Source organism: Vulpes vulpes, chromosome 9 (genome assembly GCF_048418805.1).
Source record: "Vulpes vulpes isolate BD-2025 chromosome 9, VulVul3, whole genome shotgun sequence".
Classification (NCBI taxonomy): domain Eukaryota; kingdom Metazoa; phylum Chordata; class Mammalia; order Carnivora; family Canidae; genus Vulpes; species Vulpes vulpes.
In genome coordinates this window covers 93577829-93602710 of record NC_132788.1, presented here as the reverse complement: position 1 = coordinate 93602710, position 24882 = coordinate 93577829, and the positions used below count along the sequence as shown (strand labels likewise).

Sequence of the window (24882 nt, the reverse complement as noted above, 5' to 3'; positions counted from 1 at the left end):
ACTCTTTTCATATATGCCCAAACTATAATTGAAAAATCACATGAGGGATCCCTGGGTGGCGCAGTGGTTTGGCGCCTGCCTTTGGCCCAGGGCGCGATCCTGGAGACCCGGGATCGAATCCCACGTTGGGCTCCCGGCATGGAGCCTGCTTCTCCCTCTGCCTGTGTCTCTGCCTCTCTCTCTCTCTGACTATCATAAATAAAAATTTAAAAAAAAAAAGAAAAAAAAAAAAAGAAAAATCACATGATTATCTTAATTGTAAAATAAAAAAGAAATGCGACTGTAAAATACAAAAGAAATGTGACATATATTTCTGAGATGCCTGGCTGGCTGAGTCGGTTAAGTGTCCAACTCTTGGTTTTGACTCAAGTCATGATCTTAGGGTCATGAGCTGGGAGCCCCACATAGGGCTCTATGTTCCACTGGGAGTCTGTCTGAGTATCTTCTCACTCTCTCTCCCTCTGCCCCTCCCTGCTGCATGCTCACGTGCATGCTTACGCTCTAAAAGTAAATAAATCTTTTTAAAAAATAAAATGAAGTGTGATATTTCTTTTTTTTTTTTTTAATTTTTATTTATTTATAATAGTCACATAGAGAGAGAGAGAGAGAGGCAGAGACACAGGCAGAGGGAGAAGCAGGCTCCATGCACCGGGAGCCCGATGTGGGATTTGATCCCAGGTCTCCAGGATCGCGCCCTGGGCCAAAGGCAGGCGCCAAACCACTGCGCCACCCAGGGATCCCAAGTGTGATATTTCTATAATCTAAAGATGACCTCAGTGCTGAAGAGAGAATTGGCATTGCCTTTTAGCTTCACCTATGATACACATTTTAAAAGTCTACTATATCTTCTCCATTTTCTATTTCAAAAATACTGATCTTAAAATGCTAATATTTAACACAAATTTCAAAAGTATAACCCACAGTCATTAAAGAAAAGTTGTGGGAACTGGACACTGAGTGACAAGGCACCTACTAAGTCTATCATTTGAGTCCTAGCTCTAGGGGGCTGGGTTGTAAATAAGATCACACTTCTCCTCCTGCTGAGTTCATACATACCTCTTCATCTTTTCCTCTTTCCGGTGCTGCCTCACCCAGTCCTTGGGGCTCTTTTCCGTTTCTAGGACATGATGTTTTTTGTTTGTCCACCTCAGGAGCTTACTTTTTGGTTCACAGTCTGAATTGTCTACACTATCCACAGTTCCATGGTCCCCTTTTAATGGATATGCTATTAAACATAAGTTCCTGTCTTCATCTTCTTCAAAGCGTACAGACACCACACCTGGAAGGGGAGGTGAGGAGCAGAAAGAACTTTTAATTCCATAGAAGATGTGTTATAAATAACATGATTGTAACATTTGTTTTTTTCTTACCCTGTTCCTTAGTCTCTATGTTGCCAGAGGCCCCAAACTCATCTGCAAACCTAACAAATATCAAAACAGCTAGAAAAGATGACACCATACAAGACAAGCGATTAGGGAGTAAACATGGCCGAGAGTCATCCTCTCTGATGCACTCAAAAAGGCAAGAGCCAAAGAATTACAAGACACATTTTTCCATCATTGAAAATGTTTATTAAGTTTTATGTAATTCTTCTAATCCTAAGAAAGAAGAAAAAACATTTGCTCTTTTTATCTTGTGGGAATTTTTGATGCCCTAAACAGAAACTCCGACGGCCTGAGGCTTGCTTTAAAGCAGAGCCTGAACACAGGGGGAACAAAGGTTTATCCTGAGGGGTAAGAAGCATCCAAGGGTAAGGGAAGACTGGGCAAGCAAAACAAAATAAAGGAGCAAACAAAACAAACCACACAGCACAACAGACACCCTAGCAAAGGCTTCTTGTAGCACCCCCACACGGGTGGGCACCCCAAGCCTTTTATCCTCAAACATGTTACTTTATTGGTCTTTGCAGTCACAAAAGAACAAAATGAACACAAGGCAAATAGGGTTGGGCCGGGAGCACAGACGCGTGGTGGCCTTGAAAGCAGCTCTCCCCCTTGAGTCTCTAGAACCTGCCATGTGTAATTAGACAGTCTTTGAGGAGGGGGCTGTCAGGTGGGAGCGTTTCAGCAGGTGCCGACGAGCGCCTTACAACCGACTGGCTGAACACCTTTCCTCCCAGGCCTCTCTGGCCCGGGATCACTCAATTTGCTCAGTCCTTGCTGCCCGCCCGCTTGCTCGCGCCCGCTTGCTCGCTCGCTTGCTCGCTGCAGGGGAATGCGTGCTCAGAGAGATGACACTTCTGAGGTGGTCCCTGGCTCTGGGCGCAGAGGAGCAGAGGACCCCGGGTGAGGAATTCAGGGGACCACACATTCCTGTGGCCACGGGGAAAGAACCAGGGGGAAAGGGGGGCAGGGGCAGCCAGCTAACAAGGGGCCTTTGGCTTTGTCCTGGAAAAAACAACAGAGAAGGACCAAGTGAGGGCCCTCAACTCCCCGACCCCCCACCACAACACACATGCATATTCAGAGTACAGAGAGAGGCGCCCAGTACATTCTGTCTTCAAAGAGCATGTTTCAACAGTCCCAGAAGAACCTAGGTTGTTCAAGAGTCTTTTGTATAATCAAGCAATGTAAATTTAATTTCCTTAATGGATTCTTTGATTTACAAAATATCCCCCTTCCCCAGGAAAGACCACATTACGCTGGTGGCTGCTGATGTCACCCCAAAAATGCAGTATAAAAAGAAAGAGTCACCATATGTGAATCAAAGGGTTGCCATAACATCGCAATTTCGGGGACATTCCGTAATAGCAAAGGGCTTCAGCTAATCAGCACAGGCCTCCCACTCCTGCATTCCATCTGACTCAACCCTGCTCCCAGCCTACCTAATCACCAGGGCTTCTGGTTTCCTGGAGAACAAAAAGCAGGCCGCAAGGATTCTGGGTAAAATCCTCCCAAAGTCTTCCCCCGCTGTTCCCCCAGGGGGGGCTATGGGTTACTGTGATCAAGAGACACCTGAACATAAAACACAACTATACTTCCACCAAAAATAAACTCAAAACAAATCCACAAAACAAAACAATTGAGCAATCTTACCAGGCCTTGCAAACTGAGGGTGTGAGGTGCTGGGCTGAGGGCCAAGAGGAGGAGGGAAAACACAGAGTGTGGGGAGGGGTGAGGGCTCCCGGGATGGCTGCCCGGGCCTTCCACGGCTGCGCCGCCTCTCATCTCTCCTGGCGCCAGGCGCTGGCGACCCCTATGGTAGCGGGGGCTCACCTTTGTATTGGGGAGTGAATTTGCGCATCTCGGCTGGGAGAGTCTCGTAGAACTGGTGCTCTCTCGGAACCAGGGGCTTGCATAGAGTCGTCTCGTTGAAGCGGAGCACGCATGAGTGCCCCCCAACCTGATGGACAAAGGGCTCCAGCAGGACGCCCTTAGTGCGGGGCTCCACGTCCATGGCCCTGAAGGCTGGGCTCATCCTCCAGGCGCAGGCGGCAGGGAGAAAGGGGAGGCGGCGGGATCCAGCGGCCAGCGCGTCCTCCGTCTGTCGTCCGTCTGGCCTCAGATCCTCGGTTGCGCGGGCTAGGACGCTCGGCTGGAAGCAAAGAGACACTGGCATTGGAAGCGGCCTGGGAACGGTCTTAAAGCCGCGATCATTTCTCCGGCAGAGACAAACAGCCAGATCTTAGGCGGGGCTCCGCCCACGCCGCCCACTCCGGCTCCGCCTCCTCCCGCAGAAACAAACAGCCAGAGCTACTGCGGGGCGGGGCCAGATTCCGACAGGCAGGGACTGGCCCCAGGTGTTCCGAAAACAGCCAGTGCCCTCCACTAGGCGGGAAAAATGCAAAGCAACGATAAGGTAAAGTTCCATTTCAAACCTAATAATTCAGATTAAATCTTGCCATTTTCTAGTAAGATTGTTGATTTCATACATTTTTAAAAATATTTTGAGCGAGAGCGAGCGCACGAGGTAGGGCTACGGGTAGGGGAGAAGCAGGCTCCCTCCCCGGTGAGCAGGAAGCCAAATGGCGAGCTGGATCCCAGGACCCAGGGATCATGACCCAAGCAGAAGGCAGACGCTTACGGGACTGAGCTACCCAGGAGCCCCCCATACATACATATTTTTAATACTTCATGTTTTAGAGTAGTTTAAGGTTCACTAAAATTAGACGGAGATAATTGCTCACATAACCATCTGCCCCCACACATGCATTGCCTTCTCCGTTATCAATATCTCTCATCAGAGTGGTAGGTTTCTTACAAACTGTGATGAACCTACATTGATTCATCATCATAGTTTACATTAGGGCTAATTCTTAGTCATTAATTATGTTTTTATAAAATGCAGTTAAAGGGAAAACCTGCTTACTCACCATCAGGTAAGATTTACTCCCCCAGAGTGCCCCCCCCAACCCTAAGGCCAAAGACAAGCCCCATTAACCTTATTAGCAGCAGAGCTTGGGCCTAGCTTTAATGATTAACGTCTGTATCTAAAAACAACTGATCAAAGCTGGCTAACTCCATTTAAAAAGATACATGGTGTTCTAGGTCAGTGACTATTTTTATCAGTTCTATCCTGATCTCCAAAAGCTGGGGCACACCTTTAAACCAAAGCTGCACTCCTGGGGTAATCAGGGCCTGAGGTTTAGGGCCTTAGACCTGACTTGCATCTCTAAGCACCCCAGATATCAGCAAAGCAACCTCAATGCAACTGTTAACCATTTCAAAGCATGTCAAGCTAGTTCTCTGTTTTCTATCTATAATTTACAAACTACACAGGGGCTACTACCACTACTGACAGGGTGTTGGACATTTCATTATCTGTACAGGGTTCTTAATGGGAACTGGAAGAGTCCCCCATGTACCCCAATTGACATGCTGGTGGTGAGAACAGGTCTGCTGAAGATGTGCCCACGTCCTCTAAGGTGAGTAAAGCACCTATTACATGCTAGGTTCATTACAGAAACTTACCTCATTTGGTCCTTGGGATATTTTCTGGGAGGAAGACACTATCCTCTCTGTTTCAAACAATGAAGCTGATTTGGGGAGGTGAGGAAACTCTTCCCGGGCCAGGGACAATAAGCCACAGCTCTCAAATGAACCTCAATCTGTTGGATGCCCTCCTAGGGACACCTCTAGGTCTCAGGGTCTTTGGCACTAATTCCTTGATACAGCGCTCTTCCTATGAACAAGGGACATTTAGCCTATTGTGAAAGTGCCTTCACCATGTGTATTTTCTGTTTATAACATAGCCTCCCTTAAAGAGTTTAAATTGGTTGTTAATCTCCTTTTAGAGAGATCCAACTGTAGGCCAACAGGACTTGAGGATTAGGAATCCATAAGCTTTCCTATATGCAAAGAGACGAAAACCAAAGGTCCTGGCACCACCTTCTCATCAGAGAAGCCCTCAGGAGGCAATGTGCTGAGCAGGGTTGTAAGCTCCAAGGAGTATAGTCCAGTCATTCCAGACTCTCTCCAGAAGGTGGAGCTCTGAGATACTTGGCCACTTAAGCCCTTTCTTAGGGTCTACAGACCAGTTCATACTAATGCTAATGCACTAAAGAAACCTCTGGAGTAAAAGTAATACCAAAAGAAAGCTACTGTACTGACTTAGACGGTCTGTCAGTACCCAAGCACAAACCAGGTACCATAATTATTAAATTGTCAATGCACAAACACAAAACACTTCCCATGGTCCAGGCTTTAGAATCACAATCCAAACCTTTCATTAAAGTATAAACTGCTTTTGTTACCAGAGTAATGCTAACACCAAAGTGAATCCAAATCCAACTCTGTTCAAGATTCCTTAAATGTATTCAATTAAGTAGAAAAATAAAAATCTTTTTCTCCAGGCATCTCTTACCCATCTAGGGATGGTAAATCTACAACAAAAATTGGTCCCTCATGGCAACTCTAGTGTATGGTGCATGGGTGTGGCTGGAGGCCAAAAGGCCAGGTGAGTGTCTCTATCTCCTCTTCCCAGGTCCTCAGTGTATTCATTAGCTGCTGGGTATGATGTGGCACCTTGCCACCCTGCCCCCCAGCACTCAACTCTGGCAGTCCACAGAACATTGCTCCCTAGAGAATCATCATCATCTTGGGTAGAGAGGCAAGAAAAATAAGGCTAATCCTCGCCTGACCCAGGCTGATGACAGAGGAAACTGCCAAAAATGAAGCGAAGTTAGGGAGACAACTGATTACCCAGTAGTGAGGTGAAGCCAGATTCTAGTCCCAGTTCAGCCACTTGATTGTTTGGAGAAAGTCTCCAAGTCCCTGGCTCCCTCTGGGATCCAGTTTTCTGGTTTGTAAAATAGAGAACACAGACCTGGAGTAGCCCTTGTGTGGGTGGTATAATGCAATTAGTGAGTGGTAACCAGTAGTTTGTTTTAACCAAAAAGGAAAAAACAGTAAATATCATTGCATTGCAAATAATAAGTCCTGTTTTGTGATTCTTTTACTTCAATGATTTTTTTTAAAGATTTTATTTATTTATTCATGAGAGGCACAGAGAGAAAGAGAGGCAAAGACACAGGCAGACAGAGAAGCAGGCTCCACGCAGGGAGTCCAATGTGGGACTCCATCCCAGAACTCCAGGATCATGCCCTAGGCTGAAGGCAGGCACTCAACCACTGAGCCACCCAGGCATCCTTTTTATTTCAATTATGTTTAGTCTCCCAAGATGAGGATAAGTATATGGCTTCACTATACCACATATTTATAATATTTGGGGTTGTGGATGAAGAAGTGGAGCTTGCCTCATCTCTGTGGAAAAATGAAGGATCAAACTTCCCAAAGATTACACAGATCAGATCGGCTCCCACTCTAGTGGCCTCAACCTGGCCATAAGAAAAGTGCCCAAAACACCTGCTCTTTTTCACCTGCTACTTTCTGTTCCACATATGTTTTTAGCAGAGGGATTTTTAAATGTTTCAGTTAGTCTAAGGCCCAGTTTCCCAGGAGTCCTAGAGTTTTAGTGGTTACTGAGAAGTCCATGCAAAATGCGTGGACCCTGTGACTAGGGAGGGAATAACCATAAAATACTGCCCTCAGATTTAGCATCTAAATTTAGTTTTCCACACTGCCTCATATTGGTCCATGAAACGATAAACAAGTAAGGAAAGCAGAACATAATACATCCTAGGACAGGACATAGATTTCCTTTGCAGCCCATCCCCTTAAATCTATTAATCTGGTTTAAGGATCTGCTGGAAACAATGCCTTAATTTCTTAGCTTCTAAAATATTGTAAATAAGGATGCCTGGGTGGCTCAGTTGGTTAAGCATCTGCCTCTGGCCCACTCATGATCCCCAGGGTCCTGGAATGGAGCCCTATGTCTGGTGCTCTGCTGTGCACTCCCCCTTCATGTTCTCTCTTAACTCTAATAATACAATCTTTTTTAAAAATTTAAAAATAAAATACTTCAAATAAAACAACTATGACTCATGAAAACCCCTGAGCCCTTAGCTCACACGCCTAGAATTTAGCTAATGAGGTTACAAATGGAGTCTGCTGGGGCCACTTAACTGCCTCAAGAAAAACCCCAGGGTTGGATAGTCACAGGGGGTGGTATGAGGCACACCAGCCTGATGGTGGAAAAACAACACTCATCATTCACACCTCCTCTCCATGAGCCCCAGAGCCACCACCATAAGGTATCTGCACACAACCCATGACTACACCACCAGGGTCAGTCACTGGAATTCTTAAATACTGTTGTAGGAATGCAAAAAGTGGTCTAGCCACTTTGGAAAACAGTTTGGCAGTTTCTTAGAAAGTTAAACATATACTTATTATATGACCCAATAATCCTATTCATATGTATTTGCCTAAAACAAATGAAAACATCTACACAGATCTGTACATCATAGAGATACTATTTACAATAGCCAAAAGGTGGAAACCCAAACATCCATCAAATGGGTGAATGAAAAAAAAAAAAGAAAAAAAAGAAAAAAAAAGGTGAATGAATAAACGAACTATGATATAGCCATATAATGGGATATTATTCAGCAATAAAAAGGGATATATTGATACATACAACAACAAAGATTCATCATAAAAGCATTATAAATGAAAAAAGCCAATCACAAAAGATTATATGCTATATGATTCCATTTATATGAAATTATAGAAAAAGCAGAACTCTAGAAAGTAGACAAATAGCTGCAGAGGTAGGGGAATAGAATTGACTGCAAAGAAGACTAAGAACTTTTAGGAGTAATGAAAATGTTCTACACTGTGACTAGGATGGTAATTATAGGCCTATATAAATTTGTCAAAATTCATCAAATTAGACTTAAAATTGAGGAGTCTTATTGTATATAACTTATACTTCATTTGAGGAATTAAATTTTTCTTATACTTTTTAATTTACCAAATTTTCATAAGTACATATTATTTTAATAATCAGGAAAAAATTATACTTAAAAAGATCCTATTAGCTGTGAAATAGCTTCTATATGTAAACGCTTTGGTTGAGATTTACTTTACCAGCCATTCTAACTGGGCTCACTTGCCACACACTGAGCACCTTGAGTCACTCCTGCCAAGATGCCCGGGTCACCATCTTGGTCAAAGTAAGGACTCTCCCATCCTTTTGTGCAGGCATTCGCAGATGGTACAGACTTTCAGGGACAGCCACGTTTTCCCTCATAAATCCATGACACCCACTGCTAAACCTAAAACCATTTGCTCACTTTGAAAGCCCAATTTTATCAAGGTCTTAATACTAGCAGACTTCTACCAGTTGCATGGATATCTTTTTCAATTCTTGTAAAGTCAAAGCAAAAGCATCCTTTATACACAAACAAGCAGAACAGAAGCATAAACCCAAAAAACCTTTCTGTAAAACATTCATCAATAGCATCAAATCTGTTATTATACTAGCTTCCTTGTTATTTTTCAAACATGACTGGAATACAACTACCTCAGGGCCTTTGCACTGCCATCTTCTCTGCTTGGTATACCTCTTCCCCCAGGTATTCCCTCTGCTCACAAGCTTACCTCCTTCAGCTCTTTATGCAAATGTCCCTTCTTTAATAAGGTCTTCCTTAGCTACCCCATCTGAAAGTGCCGTATCTTCCTGTCCACACTCCCTTATACAACCTGCTTTATTTCTCTTTAGTACTTATCACCACCATCTAATATACTATGTTTTTTTACTACTACTATGTTTTCTTATTTGTCTTATTTTTTGTATCCCCCATCTTGACTCCACCAGAAAACAAAGTCCATAAAGACAGAGATTTCTGACTGTTCTGTTTACTACTGAGTCTCCAGAGTCCAGAAGAACACTAGCACAGAGTAGGCACTTCACAGGATGTGCCTCAAATCACTACTACGTCATGAACGCTTTCTGCACACAGATCAACAAAGAACTCGAAAGACACCCACCGCAATTATCCAAACCCTCACCAATCATATAGTGAGTACGATTATTAAAATGAGGTATGAAAAAAAATAAATAAATTTTAAAAAATGAGGTATGCAACACACTTTACAAAATGTATTTTGCATTTATAATTCCCCATCTATCAAGTCTGCATTACCTGTGGAGTATAAATGAAGGACCCTGTACCTGAACACTCATCTGGGACCGGGTGGTGTGGAAACATTTCATGTAAACAAAGCTTAAGCTCTTAACGTAATGACAATCAATCTCTTGGAAAATTCTCTCTTATGGAAAATCAGGCAAGAAAAGAATGGTCATGGGCAGCCCCAGTGGCCCAGCGGTTTAATGCCGCCTTCGGCCCAGGGCGTGATCCTGGAGACCCGGGATCAAGTCCCATGTTGGGCTCCCTGCATGGAGCCTGCCATCTCCCTTTGTCTCTGTCAGCCTGTGTCTCTGCCTCTCTCTGTGTGTGTCTCTCATGAATAAATAAATAAATAAATAAATAAATAAATAAATAAATAAATAAAATCTTTAAAAAAAAAGAATGGTCATTCAAGAATAAACTTTAAAAGTGTGGCCTCAGGGCACCTGGCTGGCTCAGTCGGTGGAGCTTGGGACTCTTGATCTCAGGGTTGTAAATTCGCACCCCACATTAGGTGTAGAGATTACTTAAAAAAGGGAAATGGGGATCCCTGGGTGGCTCAGTGGTTCAGTGCCTGCCTTTGGCCGAGGGCGTGATCCTGGGGTCCTGGGATCAAGTCCCACGTCGGGCTCCCAGCATGGAGCCTGCTTCTCCCTCTGCCTGTGTCTCTGCCTTTCTCTCTCTGTGTGTCTCTCATGAATAAATAAAAAAAATCTTTAAAAAAATAAAGAAATGCAGCCTCAAGAAGATTAAAATTCTATCATAGTTTAACACAAACATACTAGGGACGCCTGGCTCAGTGGCTGAGTGTCTGCCTTTGGCTCAGGACGTCATCCCAGGGTCCTGGGATCAAGTCCCACATCAAGAGCCTGCTTCTTCCTCTGCCTGTCTCTGCTTCTATCTGTGTGTCTCTCATGAATAAATAAATAAAAATCTTTAAAAAATCAAAAACAAAACAAAAATCAAATATACTAACTAGCATTCAGAAATTCTGTTTTGGTATTGAGTTCTCATCCCAAAGACCCAAGGTTTTCAAGTTGCAAAGTTATCATTAAAAGATAATTATCCGCATCTTTTGCAGGCAAAACAAAGAAAAGCCACGTGTTGGTTCTAAGTCTCTGCTGAAGGCCATCTTCAGCAATGCTGGTGGGTCTGCCATCCAGCCTTATTTTTTTTTTTTTAAGATAAAATTAAAAGATTTAAAGATTAAATAAAATCTTTAAAAAAAAAAGAAACATAGAATATTGTTGTCACAGAAGAGGAAGTCAAAATGCTGCCCCAAAATGTAGGGGAAAAAGTACTGCAGGCTGTAGTATTTGTCTGCTTTTTGAAATGTGAACTTCTGATTTCTTTTTTCATTCTAAACAGTCACTTTCTCACCTACTTGTTTTCATCATTGTAAACTCTTCTGTTTAAAGATGGCAGTTGTAATTATATATTTATATAAATAGGTAATATATGGCCTGATCACCGCCATCATGGGTTGCATGCACGCTCCCGGGAAGGGAGTCCCAGTTGGCTCTGCCCTACCGCCACAGCGTCCCCACCTGGCTGAAGCTGACATCCGATGACGTGAAGGAGCAGATCTACAAACTGGCCAAGAAGGGTCTGACTCCCTCGCAGATCGGTGTGATCCTGAGAGACTCCCATGGTGTTGCAAAAGTACGTTCTGTGACAGGCAATAAAATCTTGAGAATTCTTAAGTCCAAGGGACTTGTACCTGATCTCCCTGAGGATCTGTACCATTTGATTAGCTGTTGCTGTTCGAAAGCATCTTGAGAGGAACAGAAAGGATAAGGATGCCAAATTCCGATTGATTCTGATTGAGAGCCATATTCACCAATTGGCTCGATATTCTAAGACCAAACGAGTCCTCCCCCCTCAACTGGAAATATGAGTCATCCACAGCCTCTACCCTGGTCGCATAAATTTGGCTATGTACTCAAGCAATAAAATCATTGTCCACTAGAAGCAAAATAAAATAAATAAATAAATAAATAAATAAATAAATAAATATTTATGTTATATAAACTTGAGACAGCACAAAACCTGCATCTGCCCCATGCCAAGTGGTAAGATCGTTATTCCCTTCTCTTCAAATTGTCTATATATCCCAAACTTCTTGAAATATTCTCAAACTCTGAGCATATGTTACCTTTATAATAGGGACGGAAAATATTAGAGGGAAAAATAAAAGAATTCACGGAGACTAAAACAGGAAAACACATTCAGTTGTTCAGCTCTTGAAAGTTTTAAGCTCATCCACAAAAACAAAAACAAAAACAAAAACACTGCCCTAGCCCACACCATGCTCAAAGCTCTAATCCATGATGGAGACCCTGGAAGATGGACCACATGTAAACAAGTAAGGAGAACAACCCAAACACATCCTGCCTTTAAGGTATGTCTAAGGCACTGGAAGACCGGATGAAGAACTGACCAACTCTTCAAGCTTCAATGACAATGGGATACAACCATGCCAGAGACAAGAACCACTGCCTATGGAGTACTTAGTCTATTCTGTGACACCCATGCTCTTACAACACCCCTCGATTTACCTTCCTAATGGATGGAGTACTGAGGCCCCAAGAGGGCACCATAACAGGTAGACTTCAACACAGAAAACAAGTGATGGAAGAGTTACTGCTGAGAATGGCTGGAATCATAGTCCTAACTTCGAAGGAGCTGCAGCCTGGCTGGCTGGCAGGGTGTCCGTCCACCCCCACACACATGGCCCCCTACCCCCATACCAAAGCAGCAGAGCCAGAGAGATAAGACACAGAAGCTCTGCACTGACTTGACACAGATGCCTGAGATCCAATACTAGGTATTTGTTTTCTCCCTCATTAACATTTTATTCTAGTTTTAATAAAGGAAAAGCTGTACGTTGTACATGGAATTATTTCACTAAAGCCACAATACGGCAGATACCCCTAATGCTGAGGGACAAATAAAGTGACAGATTCTGTTAAAAAAATCCAGATATGGACAGCCCCGGTGGCCCAGCGATTTAGCGCTGCCTTCAGCCCCCAGTGTGATCCTGGAGACCCGGGATGGAGTCCCGTGTCAGGCTCCCTGCATGGAGCCTGCTTCCTCTCTGCCTCTCTCTCTCTCTGCCATGAAAAAATAAATAAAAATCTTTTAAAAAGTTAAATAATCAATCAATCAATCCAAATAAGCAGGACACCTGGGTGGCTCAGCAGTTTAGGGCCTGCCTTCAGCCCAGGGCGTGATCCTGGAGTCCCAGGATTGAGTTCTACATCGGGCTCCGTGCATGGAGCCTGCTTTTCCCTCTGCCTATGTCTCTGTGCCTCTCATGAATAAATAAATAAAATATTTTTTAAAAATCCAGATAAGCTTTTCTGTAAGGGAAATAGCCTCTCAGATGCTTCATCTCTCTAGAACCACCAGCACAACCACGCTGCCCTATCTCTCTGCCTCAGATCAGATTTCTGGAATGAAAGACTAGCATGTCCCAAGATGGAAGATGAGGAAGAGCTTTAAGCCTACCTAGAAGTATGTTCATCAGAGTTACACTGCTAGAATTACAAAGTTTTAGCAACTTAAAAAGCTTTTTCTAGTAAAACCATAGCACTGCTGCTTCAGGGAAATTAAAATTATTAATTCTAAAGTGTCACATGTTCTCTTTATCAGAGTATCACATTTCTTATAAAGAATTAAATGCATTTCATACACACACCAAGAATTTTCAGTCCTCCTTAAAAAGACCATTACTCCTCTTTCAAGGGTTATTCTCCATCTCCAGTCTTCTCCTTGGTGCAGTCTATGACTCCCCACACCACCTTGTAGGAAACAGACACAACAGAAACACACGGAAGTGACTGCTTCAGACTGCAACTGAAATTGCTGTGAGGTCTAAATCTGTGAGGGATTTTCCTACCTTGAGTCATAGTTCTCTCCTCTCTTGTGCCGACAAGTAATGGTCCATTCATTGGCTTTAGGCAAGATTACATGCTTTCTGCATGTGGTCAATGTTTACCCCTACTCATCGCTCAGTTGGCTCCCAAACCAGATGACACATGAACTCATTCTCTGAAACACAGGGAGCCAAAAATGATTCAGTCCTTATGGGCAGCCACAAAACCCAGGCAGCCCTGACCTGCCAAGGCCAGCACTCCAAGTGTTGTACCTGCTGATGGAGGGACCAAGGTGTGTCCTGCACTGCACCGGGTACTGTGTTCCAGGGAGTGCAATTTCTTCCAAGTCCTTGCAAAACCTCACTCAGGTAAATACTCTCTCCTCAAGGGTCTGCAAAGTGGCCCAGGCTCACAGCATCAATCTGGAAGTTTTGTTTTGTTTTATTTTTTTAACATTTATTTGGGAGAGAAAAAGAGTGCAAGGAGGACAGGAAAAGTCTTAAGCAGACTTCCTGCTGAGTGTGTAGCCCAACATGGGGCTTGATCCTATGACCCAGAGATCATGATCTGAGCTGAAACCAAGAGTAGAGTGCTCAAACGACTGAGCCACCCAGGTGTCCCCCAATCTGGCAGCTTTTATCACAAACTACTCAGAGGTGTTCCTCTGTGATGAACCAGAAAAGAATGATATGTGTGTGAGAAAATTCTTGATGCTGGCACAGGTCACAGCTCTATGCCATTTGCCAGTCATCCTCCAGAAGTCCTGAGATTTCTTTCCAAAATAAAGCATAACAAAAAATTTACAAATTTCAAAGATATCAAATTCAACCACATCCAGTTATGAAGCAAATCATAATACACTGACTCCTTCGGAATCACCCAGCTTTTAAGAAGGGCAGTGACTTCAGTCACTCAAGAGCACATTTGAGGACTGGGAGGGAAGGCAGATGGGACACTTTTGACATCTTACCTCTTTGTTCCCTTTTTTTGGCACTATATAAAGAGCCTCCAGTATTTTCAAAAAAAAAAAAAAAAACACTGTTTTGAGAGTAAGATTAATCATTTCTGGAAGAGGAGCAGCCTGTCCCCTCTTTTTCCAGCCGTCACCTGCCCTAAACCTCTTGGCCACATCCATCAGTTTTTCAGAGCCCAGAGACTTTCAGCTGCCACTTGCATCTAAGGCTTACAGTCCTACCCTGGCCTCCAAGGAGGTGCAGCATCCTAATCAACCCATAAGGCCCTCAAGCATGCAACCCCGGGAAGGTGTTGCTGTATCTGTCCCATGAGGCCCAGCATAAATACTACAAAGGGCAGGGGCAGCTCAAGGGACCTGGGGAAAAGACACTTGGGTTCCCATACTCTCTGATAAGGACAGAGCAATAAAACCCAAACCCTCAGCAAGGAGTTGGCAATCAACTCCACTATCTCTCCTCGAGGCACTCACCTCAGAGAACAGACACTGTTCATGGAAGGACACTTTTCACTGCCTTACATGAGTAGAGCATAAAGGCAGAAAACTTGAAAATGTTCATTAAGAACTGACTCATTTAGGAAGACCATCATCTCGGCAATATTCAATTAAATAGTTTAAGAGTGGTGTATGTTTTTCCTGTCATGTTCAAGTTCATAAAAACATACATTCTGGGATGGCTGGGTGGCTCAGTGGTTGAGTGTCCGCCTTTGGCTTGGGGTGTGATCCTAGAGTCCCAAGATTGAATCCCGCATTGGGCTTCCTGCATGGAGCCTGCTTCTCCCTCTGCCTATGTCTCTGCCTCTCTCTCTGTCTCTCATAAATAAATAAATCTTAAAAAAAAAAAAATACATTCTGTGGTCAAATACACTATCTAGCCTTCTTCTTTGCTGGAGATAGCTCTCAGCAATCTCCCAAGGAAAGGGTCTGATTCTGTTTAGCATGAGAACCAACAGGTGCTGGTCTACACACCTCCACAGAGCACCTTGTAAAAGAAGCTAAAGTGAGACCCCTACAGAGATTTAGCATCACTTCTTGCTCATTAAAGGGGAAGAATGAGCTAAAGGCGCAATCCACAGACACCAAATTTCAAGCACATTAAACAAATGGGCATCAGAGTGAAAAATGGCAGGCTTGGAGCTATGTTAATCCCAAGACAGGGATCCCTGGGTGGCGCAGCGGTTTGGCGCCTGCCTTTGGCCCAGGGCACGATCCTGGAGACCCGGGATCGAATCCCACGTCGGGCTCCCGGTGTATGGAGCCTGCTTCTCCCTCTGCCTGTGTCTCTGCCTCTCTCCTCTCTCTGTGACTATCATAAATAAATAAAAAAATAAAAATTAAAAAAAAAAATCCCAAGACAAATGTTCCTGCAGCCTTAGCAATGACACCAAAGTTGTATAGATCTGGCATCTCAATCCCAGATAAAAAGTCCTATCTAGAGTTAGTTTTACTCTTACAAAACAAAACAAAAAAACCTACTATTCTTATAGAACAAGCTTTGAAAAAAAAAAAAAAAAAAAAAAAAAACAAGCTTTGAAGGTGATGCAAGATTTTTATATTCCCCAAGGCAGTAAGATGGAACTCACATAGCCCATGGGGCCTCTCATTTCTGAAGTATGCACCTGGGGACAGAAAAGCCTGGAGCAGAAACAGCAGCACTAGCCAAGTGTTCGTCTTCCCGATTTCTAACACATCTTATTAAAAGAAAAAAAAAATTAATCTTCTTTAGGCTTGGGAATAGACACTCAATTTCTAAATCATGTATGAGTGTCTCAAATAAGATAAATGGATGGAAACATAGAACAAGTAATACTAAATGATCTCCCATTTTGATCATGACTCTCAGTTAAATACATTCACAAGAGTGAAGACAAGCAAACAGACCCAGCATTGCAAAGAAAGTTTTGTGAATTCTCTACAACAGAAACCAAACAGAAGAGGCCCAAGAGGCCCTGACTGACCCCAACTGCCCTGAGGAGTTTATGACAGCAGGTACTGGAACTCCATCTCCAAATCACAAGGGTTTCAGAAACAACCCAAAGTCTGAAACTCTTCAGTCCAGAATGGGATGAGATCACCCCAGGAACAAAAAGGACACAGATGAAAGACTTAGTATAGTGAGGGTCCCAGGAGAAGGTGCTGGAGCTATTATTTCTATTTTCCATGGACAGGGTGCTGTAGGTACTGACAAAATAAGCAACAGCTACATTTCACTAACATTTAAAATCAAATCAGCCCCTGTGGCTTAGTGGTTTAGCACTGCCTTCAGCCCAGGGCCTGATCCTGGAGACACGGGATCAAGTCCCACATCGGGCATCCTACATGGAGCCTGTTTCTCCCTCTGTCTGTCTCTCTCTCATGAATAAATAAATAAAATCTTAAAAAAAAAAAAAAAAAGAAAAGAAATAAACCTATCAGATTTCTTTAAAAAAAAATTAATAATCAAATCAAATCAAATCAAGGGACGCCGGGATGGTTCAATGATTGAGCGGTCTGCCTTTGGCTCAGGGCATGATCCCAGGGTCCAGTGATAGAGTCCCACATCCGGCTCCCCACAGAAAGCCTGCCTTCTCCCTCTGCCTATGTCTCTGCTTCTCTCTCTCTCTGTCTCTCATGAATAAATAAATAAATACAACTTTTAAAAATAAATTAATTAAAATAAAATAAAGGCACAATTTTTCTGTTTAACCACTTGGTTTTGCTATTCCGACCTGGAGACCATACTCTCAACCATTTCAGTCTTAATTAAATGGCATCTTGGGCAGCCCAGGTGGCTCAGCGGTTTAGTACCACCTTTAGCCCAGGGCCTGATTGGGTGACCCAGGATCGAGTCCCATTTCCGGTTCCCTGCATGGAGACAGCTTCTCCCTCTGCCTGTGTCTCTGCCTCTCTCTCTCTCTCTCTCTCTGTGTGTCTCCCATGAATAAATAAATAAAATCTTAAAAAAAAAAAATTAAGTGGCATCTCAGCAGTTTAAAGCACAAAAACGCTTCCAATCTTCCATGTAAAACAGCAAAATGGTAATGTGCTACATCCTCCCTGGTCCCAAGGCAACTCACTGTGGGGCATACTACCACAACCAACAGCAGGAAGAGCTTGCTTCCTCCCTTCATCCCCAGGGCTTAACCATGTGCAGTGGTGGCCTTTAACACAGGTCAAGGGGAAAAGACTTTCAGGAAGACAAAAGGGCCAGTGGAGGGGGGGGCTATAATGGAAATGAGAGATACAGGAGTCCTTTGGAATGAATTATATATTACGTGAACAATACTCCATAAAGCTGTTATATAGAAAAAAAAAATCAATACAGTAACAGGGTCACACTGAAGAGATTACAACCAGCTTGGGGTAGAGGTTCCAGTGACAATGTCACATCTCTACCACCAAGAGGTGAAGGTAGAGTGCTCAGGAGGAGAGCACCTCCAAATGTGGCTATGAGAATAGCAAAGAAGCATGCAGACATATTGGAATAGGACTGATTCACAAAATATGTGGGTAAAAAGCATAGCTTCTAAAGGAATACATTGTTTTAGATAATAATTGTGTACATGCAATTAAAAATAATAAGTATTATAGGAAAGTCAACTTCCAAGTACATCTCTTTAAGTTTATGTAATACACTTTTGAGTTGTATAAAAAAATTCGTTTAAATCTCCCTGGCAAATTGGGGCCTACCTTATCTTGGGGTGTACCTGGTGCTTAGCCTTCTCTTCATGCCTGTCTTCATCTGTAAACCAGGCACAGTACAGTTTACAAAGGTGCTCTGAGGGGATCGTGTCCCACGTTGGGCTCCCTGCAGGGAGCCTGCTTCTCCCTCTGCCTGTGTCTCTGCCTCTCTGTCTCTCATTAATAAATAAATAAAATCTTAAAAAAACAAAAAAAACAAAGGTGCTCTGAGGTGCCCACTTGGCTTGCATGCAATGCACTCTTCAAACACAGGCTGTCCTCTGCCCCCTACTGCCCTGCAGTTCTTCCAAAGAGTCTACTGGGAGACGGAGGCCACAGGAGGGACCAGACAGTATGGCCTCTGGAAGGAGAGTGAAGAAAGGAGGCTTTAACACCAGGCAGAGGAATGGAGTGCCACGGGACATCCTGCCTAGCCTTTAAAGAAACAGGTTTTTAAACTGGTTACAAGTGTGATAAAATGACCACCATTATTAGTTTGGGAGCCTCTTCAGTGTGCAGATTTTCTTCCATATGCTTTTCTATTTACATAAACAGGATCAGGCTGTATGTGTTGTTTTGCTTTTCTCCCCCCAGTAAAACCAGCTTTATTTTTCTCACCTTTTTAAAAAATTGTGATGAAATATACAAAACATAAAAGTTACCTTTTTAAACTATTCTGGGGTGTACAGTTCAGTGGTACTAAGTACATTCACAATACTGTGCAACAATTGGGACACCTGGGTGGCTCAGTGGTTTAGCGCTTGCCTTCAGCCCAGGGCGTGATCCTGGAGTCGTGGGATCGAGTCCTACATTGGGCTCCCTGCATGGAGCCTGCTTCTCTCTCTGTGTCTCTCAGAATAAATAAATAAAATCTTAAAAAAAAAAAAAATACTGTACAACAATTACCACCACCCATCTCCACCACTTTTTCATCCTCCCAAACTCAAATTCTGTACCCATTAAACAATAACTGCCCAGTCTCCCTACCCCCAAGCCCCTGGCAACCACCATTCAACTTTCTACCTCCACGAATCATAGTACCCTGGTTTTTCATACAAGTAGGATCATTAAATATTTGTCTGTTTTGCCACTTTCCCCCACTAAACTATATGCCTTAGCCATACCTCTGTATAGATTTCCTTTCAAGGGCAGCATGTTATTCACATAATCCTAATGTATTATTCTTTTAAAATATTTAATTTATTTATTCATGAGAGACACGGGGGGGGGGGGGGTGCACAGAGACACAGGCAGAGGGAGAAGCAGGCTCCATGCAGGGAACCCAACGTGGGACTTGATCCCAGGTCTCTAGGATCATGCCCTGGGCCGAAGGCGGTGCTAAACCGTTGAGCCACCCGGGCTGCCCGTTTCCTAATGTTATTTTTTAACTTCACTATTAACGCTATTTTATTACAATAATAATGCAGTGAGTGTCTTTGTAGTGGTCTTTGTACTCTTGCGGAAGAATTTCTGTAGGAAAATTCCTAGAAGTAGAATTGCTGGGACAGAGCATAGAGGTTGCACCCACTGTTTCACTCTTCCCTGTAATGTCTGTGAGCCACCAAGGATTGTGGGGCAGGGTGGTGACATTTTCCCTGGGGAAAATTAACCAGGCAGCCTGGGTGGCTCAGTGGCTTAGCACCGCCTTCAGCCCAGAGCATGATCCTGGAGACCCGGGATCGAGGCCCGCGTCAGGCTCCCTGCGTGGAGCCTGCTTCTCCCTCTGCCTGTGTCTCTGCCTCTCTCTCCTCTCTGTATATTCTCATGAATAAATAAATAAAATCTTAAAAAAAAAAAAAAAAAAAAGAAGAAAATTAACCAGGCAGAGAAAAGGGAAAACCTGGTTTCACAGACACCCAGCATGTCACTACTGCAATGGCATGGGTAGAAGGATAGTGTCAGCAAGAACCAGCATTTATTGAGGTCTTCTGTCCACATTCTTACTTAAGGAGCAAACAAAAAGATTCGATTCTTATACACATTAGAAGCACATGTGAAGGGGATGCCTGGGTGGCTCCACGGTTTGGCGCCTGCCTTTGGCCCAGGGCGAGATCCTGGAATCCCGGGATGGAGTACCATATCAGGCTCCTGGCATGGAACCTGCTTCTCCTTCCTCCTGTGTCTCTGCCCCTCTCTCTCTCTCTCTCTCTGTCATAAATAAATAAATAAATAAACAAACAAATCTTTTTTAAAAAAAGAAGCACATGTGAAAAGGGAGGTTTGAGAGAAGAAAAAAATTTAAACTTAAGAAAAACTGCTAGTGCTTAGAAAGCTCTCAAGCTACTCCATTACATTTTATACCATAAAAATGTTTTATTCCAGGTAACTGTGGGCTCATGAATTTAGTTATCTGGTTATTTGAAGATTTTAAAACCAAAGGTGAAAGAGGCGGCAGTAATACTGCCTTCACAGTCCTGAGTTTGCAGAAGGAAGGAGATGATAGCAGGAGTACCCCTAACAGCTGCAACCTCTAGGAGACCATCAGGATCAAGACCAAGCTGATCTCTCCAGCCTCTTCCAGAATGAGCTTCCTTCTCTCATGGGTCTCTCCTACTTCATCCCTGGGGTGGGAAGTAGGAAAGAGTCCCGACAGCTCTTAGGCTGAGACCCCCTTCTCCAGACACCTGTCCCACCTAGAATGACCTCCCCACATTCAGTGGCACACTCAGGAGGGCACAAATTCTCCTCCCTTCTCCAATGTACCCAGAGAGCCTGGTGCCCAACTTCCACAGGGGAATTAAGGGAGGAAGGGGGGGAAGAGTAGAGAAACGGGATTTAGTAGATGGCCAGGCGTACCACACTGTTCTTAATCCTTCTGGGGGTTACTGACCCCCTGGAGAATCTGAGACATCTGTGGGCCTCTATCTTGAAAAATGCACAACTCTCACTGCACTCTACATACAGACTGGAGTGTGCATACCCATGGACACTATCTTCAGAACCCAATACGGGGAATCAAATTAGAGGGATGAGTCAGATATTGAGCCTTCCCACGTCATAACAAAATGTTTGGTTCATGAAGTCAGAAACCACTCAGAAAACACTGAGTTGAGCTGCAGACTCTTAACATATAAGGGGATGGTCAAGCACTCAAGAAATATTCAGCAGACTGGGATCCCTGGGTGGCGCAGCAGTTTAGCGCCTGCCTTTGGCCCAGGGCGTGATCCTGGAGACTCGGGATCGAATCCCACGTCGGGCTCCCGGTGCATGGAGCCTGCTTCTCCCTCTGCCTATGTCTCTGCCTCTCTCTCTCTCTCTCTCTCTCTCTGTGTGACTATCATAAATAAATAAAAAAATTAAAAAAAAAAAAGAAATATTCAGCAGATAGTTGGGAGCAATGGAATTAAAGCTTGAGTGAACTTACCTGAAAACAAGAGTTGGAGATTACCTACAAAAGGAAGACAGAAGGCACTCTAAGAGTAATGTGCAAAGAACACTGAGTCAGGGCCCCTAGAGGTGTGAACTGCCTGTGAGGAGAGGGTGCAAGGTCAGCACAAGAGAGGGAGGTCTATAAAAAGACAAAGAGGTAGAACATCTACATCCTCCTAGAAGCCATGGGTAAGAATCCCCTCCTAGTTTCACATTGAAAATCTAGGGCTCATACCCTTTGGACTACATGACACAGAGGGAGGAGAATCTTGCACTGTGTGGCACTTCATGTCCCTGACAGCCTTCAGAGTCATGATTTGGGGCTCAGTTTTGAGTGAGCAGTTTTTTTTTTTTTTTTAAGATTTTATTTATTTATTCATGAGAGACACAAAGAGAGAGGCAGAGACAGAGACATAGGCAGAGGAGAAGCAGCCTCCATGCAAGGAGCCTGATGTGAGACTCGATCCCAGGACTCTGGGACAATGCCCTGGGCCAAAGGCACACGCTCAACTGCTGAGCCACCTAGGCATCCCTTGAGTGAGCCTTGGCAAAGCTTTCACAACTTCTTCACTGAAAAGATATACAGGAGCAACCCCCTTCAATCCAGTCATCATAGTCAAAAGGTCTCAAGTAAAGGAAATGATCAGCAAAAGCCAGCATATGGGATCCTAAAGATAAATGACAGTTGCTGCAACAAAACTACAAGAAAAATAGAATGAGCATATATAAATTTAAGAAAAAGAGATACCTCAATCAAATGTAATGTGCAGACTACTTATTTGGATTCTGATATGAACCAATCAACTGTAAAAATATTATTGGAGAGACGCCTGGGTGGCTCAGCAGGTCCGGGGACTGAGTCCCACATCGGGCTCCCTACATGGAGCCTGCTTCTCTGTCTGCCCCCCCCCCCCCCCCGGCCCAATGTGTCTCTCATGAATAAATAAAATCTTTAAAAAAAAAATTACTTGAAAATCAGAGACATTTGACCATAACCAAATGTTTAGGTGGGGAAAAAAGGTATTATCATTGTTTGTTTGTTTTTTTAAGATTTTATTTATTTATTCATGAGAGACACAAAGAGGAGGCAGAGACATGCAGAGGAAGAAGCAGGCTTCCCGAGGGAAGCCAGATGTGGGACTCGATTCTGGGACCCCAGCATCATGCCCTGAGCCACAGGCAGATGTTCAACTGGTGAGCCACCCAGGCGTCCCTCATCATTGGTTTCTAGGCAGAATAATGGTATTGTAGATACCCTGGGCAGCTTCTTATCTCTTAGAGATATGCAATGAAATACTGATGGAAAAACTACATCCTGGGACTATGCCACCTAAAAAGATTCAGGTTTTGTTTTTAAGATGGAGGAGACAGGCAGCGAGATGAAACAAGATCAACTAAGAGTTTGTAACTCCAACTGGTGATGGATGACAGACCTAAACCAACTGTTCACCAGTTTAAGAGACTGTCTTTTCCTTCAAACTCTGAGGTGGATTGCAAATCCAATTTTGGGGGGGGGGAAAGGACTTTTTATTTTGTTACCAGAATATATTGCAAAATATAATACTACTTGTTACTTTTATTACTCAGTATTCACACAGGCAAAAATATAATTATTTAAAAAACAAAAACATGCTTTAAAATGTAATCACACAAGAGAAATCATCTGCTTACCTTCCACTGTACAAAAACATGTTCAATTTGTTAGGGCGATTACTCACTAGGTAAAATAACTTCACTTAAAGGGAAAATTCTTCCCCAGAGCATCCTCTTTATGAACTAAACAATGGAAAATTTTCACCTCAGCAAGCTGGCCTTGGAGGCTCAGGCTCAACCCTGTTGCCTAGATACCAGTGACATCTCCAGTGCTTACAGAAGGCTCTGGCACCTCTCTGCAAGGGAGCCTGGCTAAGGTTCATCAGTCAGCAGTTGCTCCTTCCTTCCACATTCCACTGCTATGACAGACACAGGGATGGTATATGGTGTACTGGTCTGCCATTTGCGAAGCCCCAAAGCACAAAAGAACTCTATTCCATCTGCAAAAGTGGTTTTTACAATTATATCAACTCTGGTGCTGGTTCTTATGTACTTGATTTCTAACAATTCCTGTGAATTCTAGTCTAAAGTCACAAAGCAAATAGATCAGTTGGAATAAGAGTGAACAGTTCAACTGACTTTTTCTCCAAAGAAAAAGTTACTAAGATCAACTGGCTTTTTATGTCAAATATGATAAAGTATTCATTTCACCAACTTCTAATTCTGATAGTGGCTTAAGTTAAAAGAATAACACCCCCCCCCCCCGAAACTTCTTTTTAAAAACTTAACACCAGGCTACAGGATGCAATTATACAAACCTCACAGCAGCAACACATGTAAATAAGCACCTGAGTTTGCTTAAAATGTAACCCTGCTTAAAATGCAAATACTGCAAACATTTTAAATACTAGAATTCATCAAAATTACTGTAATCATGGTGCTTTATTAAAAAAAAAATCACAAAACTGGTGAACTGCAACATTTTCGTTACCACTTTTCAAAAGTTTCGACAACTATTCTTTCCAAAGACTTTATTCTTGTTTTATGTACCTTTAACTACCAAAATGTTTCATTCCAAGCAGTAACTAGTTCTATTTCCCCGGGATTTAAGAGCACTTGACTGTTTTCTACATTCTGTTTTCACAACACTTGAGGGCTCTTTTTTTTTCTGCAAGTGCAGCTTTCTGGACGTAGGAAACCGAAGGATACAAATCATTAGGATAGGAGGCAAAAGCAGCCTTGAAGCAAAAGAGAAAGAAATGAAAGCTCCACCCACGGTGAAGCTTACCACTATTAGAGAAGACATCCTGTGATCCATTTTAGGACTTTTTTTGGAGAAGATGATGTGCAGATTTCCTCACCAGCGACCCGCTGACAGGCCCAACTGGCATTCAACGCTCAAAATGGCTGCACATCTGCCAGCCAGGTAGGCAGCACCTGAGGCGGTGGGCTGGCTCCTCCACTCAAAGGCTCGAGGAGAACCCCCCCGCCCCGCAGTAACCCGGGGGCCCATGGGAAGCAATGACACAGGAGATCTTTCCCCCACGAAGACCTGGAGGAAACCTTCCCAGAGAGATCCTGCACCGCCAAAACACCCGGGAGGTCCCCTCGATGACCAGAGAAGATTCTGCCCCTCAAAATCCGGGACGATATTCTCCACCCACCCCATCCCCGCCCCCAGTAACCTGAGGAAATAATGCCTTTCTCAAATGACCGGGGGATATCCGGCCCCACGAAGACCCAGGGACATCTCCCCGCCCCCAGGACCGCGAGAGAGCCCCACCCCAAATAACACGGGGACACCCCTCATGACCAGAGACCGCGCCTGCGGACGGCCCGGAGACCCCCCTCTCCCAAATCTACCTGGGCGGCAGAGCCACAGGCTGCACAAGGCGGGGATCACCTGCGGCCTCAGCCCGTCCCGCGGCGCTTCCGTCCTATTGTTTCTCTCCCATCAAGATGGCGGCGGCCGCGTCGAGCCCCGCCCCCCGCGCCTC

General features: G+C 43.9%; 1 protein-coding gene, 1 long non-coding RNA gene and 1 pseudogene across 6 annotated transcripts in view; 2 read left to right on the top strand and 1 right to left on the bottom strand.

Annotated features, from left to right (window-relative positions):
* The window catches only part of IP6K2 (inositol hexakisphosphate kinase 2), a 32385-nt gene extending 7503 nt beyond the window's left edge, over nt 1-24882 (bottom strand). Inside the window, exons 1-5 of one of the 5 annotated variants that reach the window (XM_025988630.2) lie at nt 24749-24865; nt 13374-13525; nt 13173-13275; nt 3216-3534; nt 1057-1279 (exon numbers count right to left, since the gene is read on the bottom strand). In XM_025988630.2, coding sequence (XP_025844415.1) covers nt 1057-1279; nt 3216-3417 — 425 coding nt within the window. In that variant the 5' untranslated portion in view covers nt 3418-3534; nt 13173-13275; nt 13374-13525; nt 24749-24865. Of the gene's footprint in view, nt 1-1056; nt 1280-3215; nt 3535-11019; nt 11142-13172; nt 13276-13373; nt 13526-13622; nt 13768-24748 lie in introns of those variants that run through there. The other 4 variants (XM_072720992.1, XM_025988634.2, XM_025988621.2 and 1 more) reach the window with 4 other exon arrangements.
* Nucleotides 3534-9812, top strand: LOC140593938 (uncharacterized). The gene is made up of 4 exons (XR_011994401.1): nt 3534-3798; nt 4769-4864; nt 5792-5895; nt 9160-9812. It is a non-coding gene; the product is annotated as an uncharacterized lncRNA (long non-coding RNA).
* On the top strand, nt 10936-11415 carry LOC112911934 (small ribosomal subunit protein uS15-like; annotated as a pseudogene).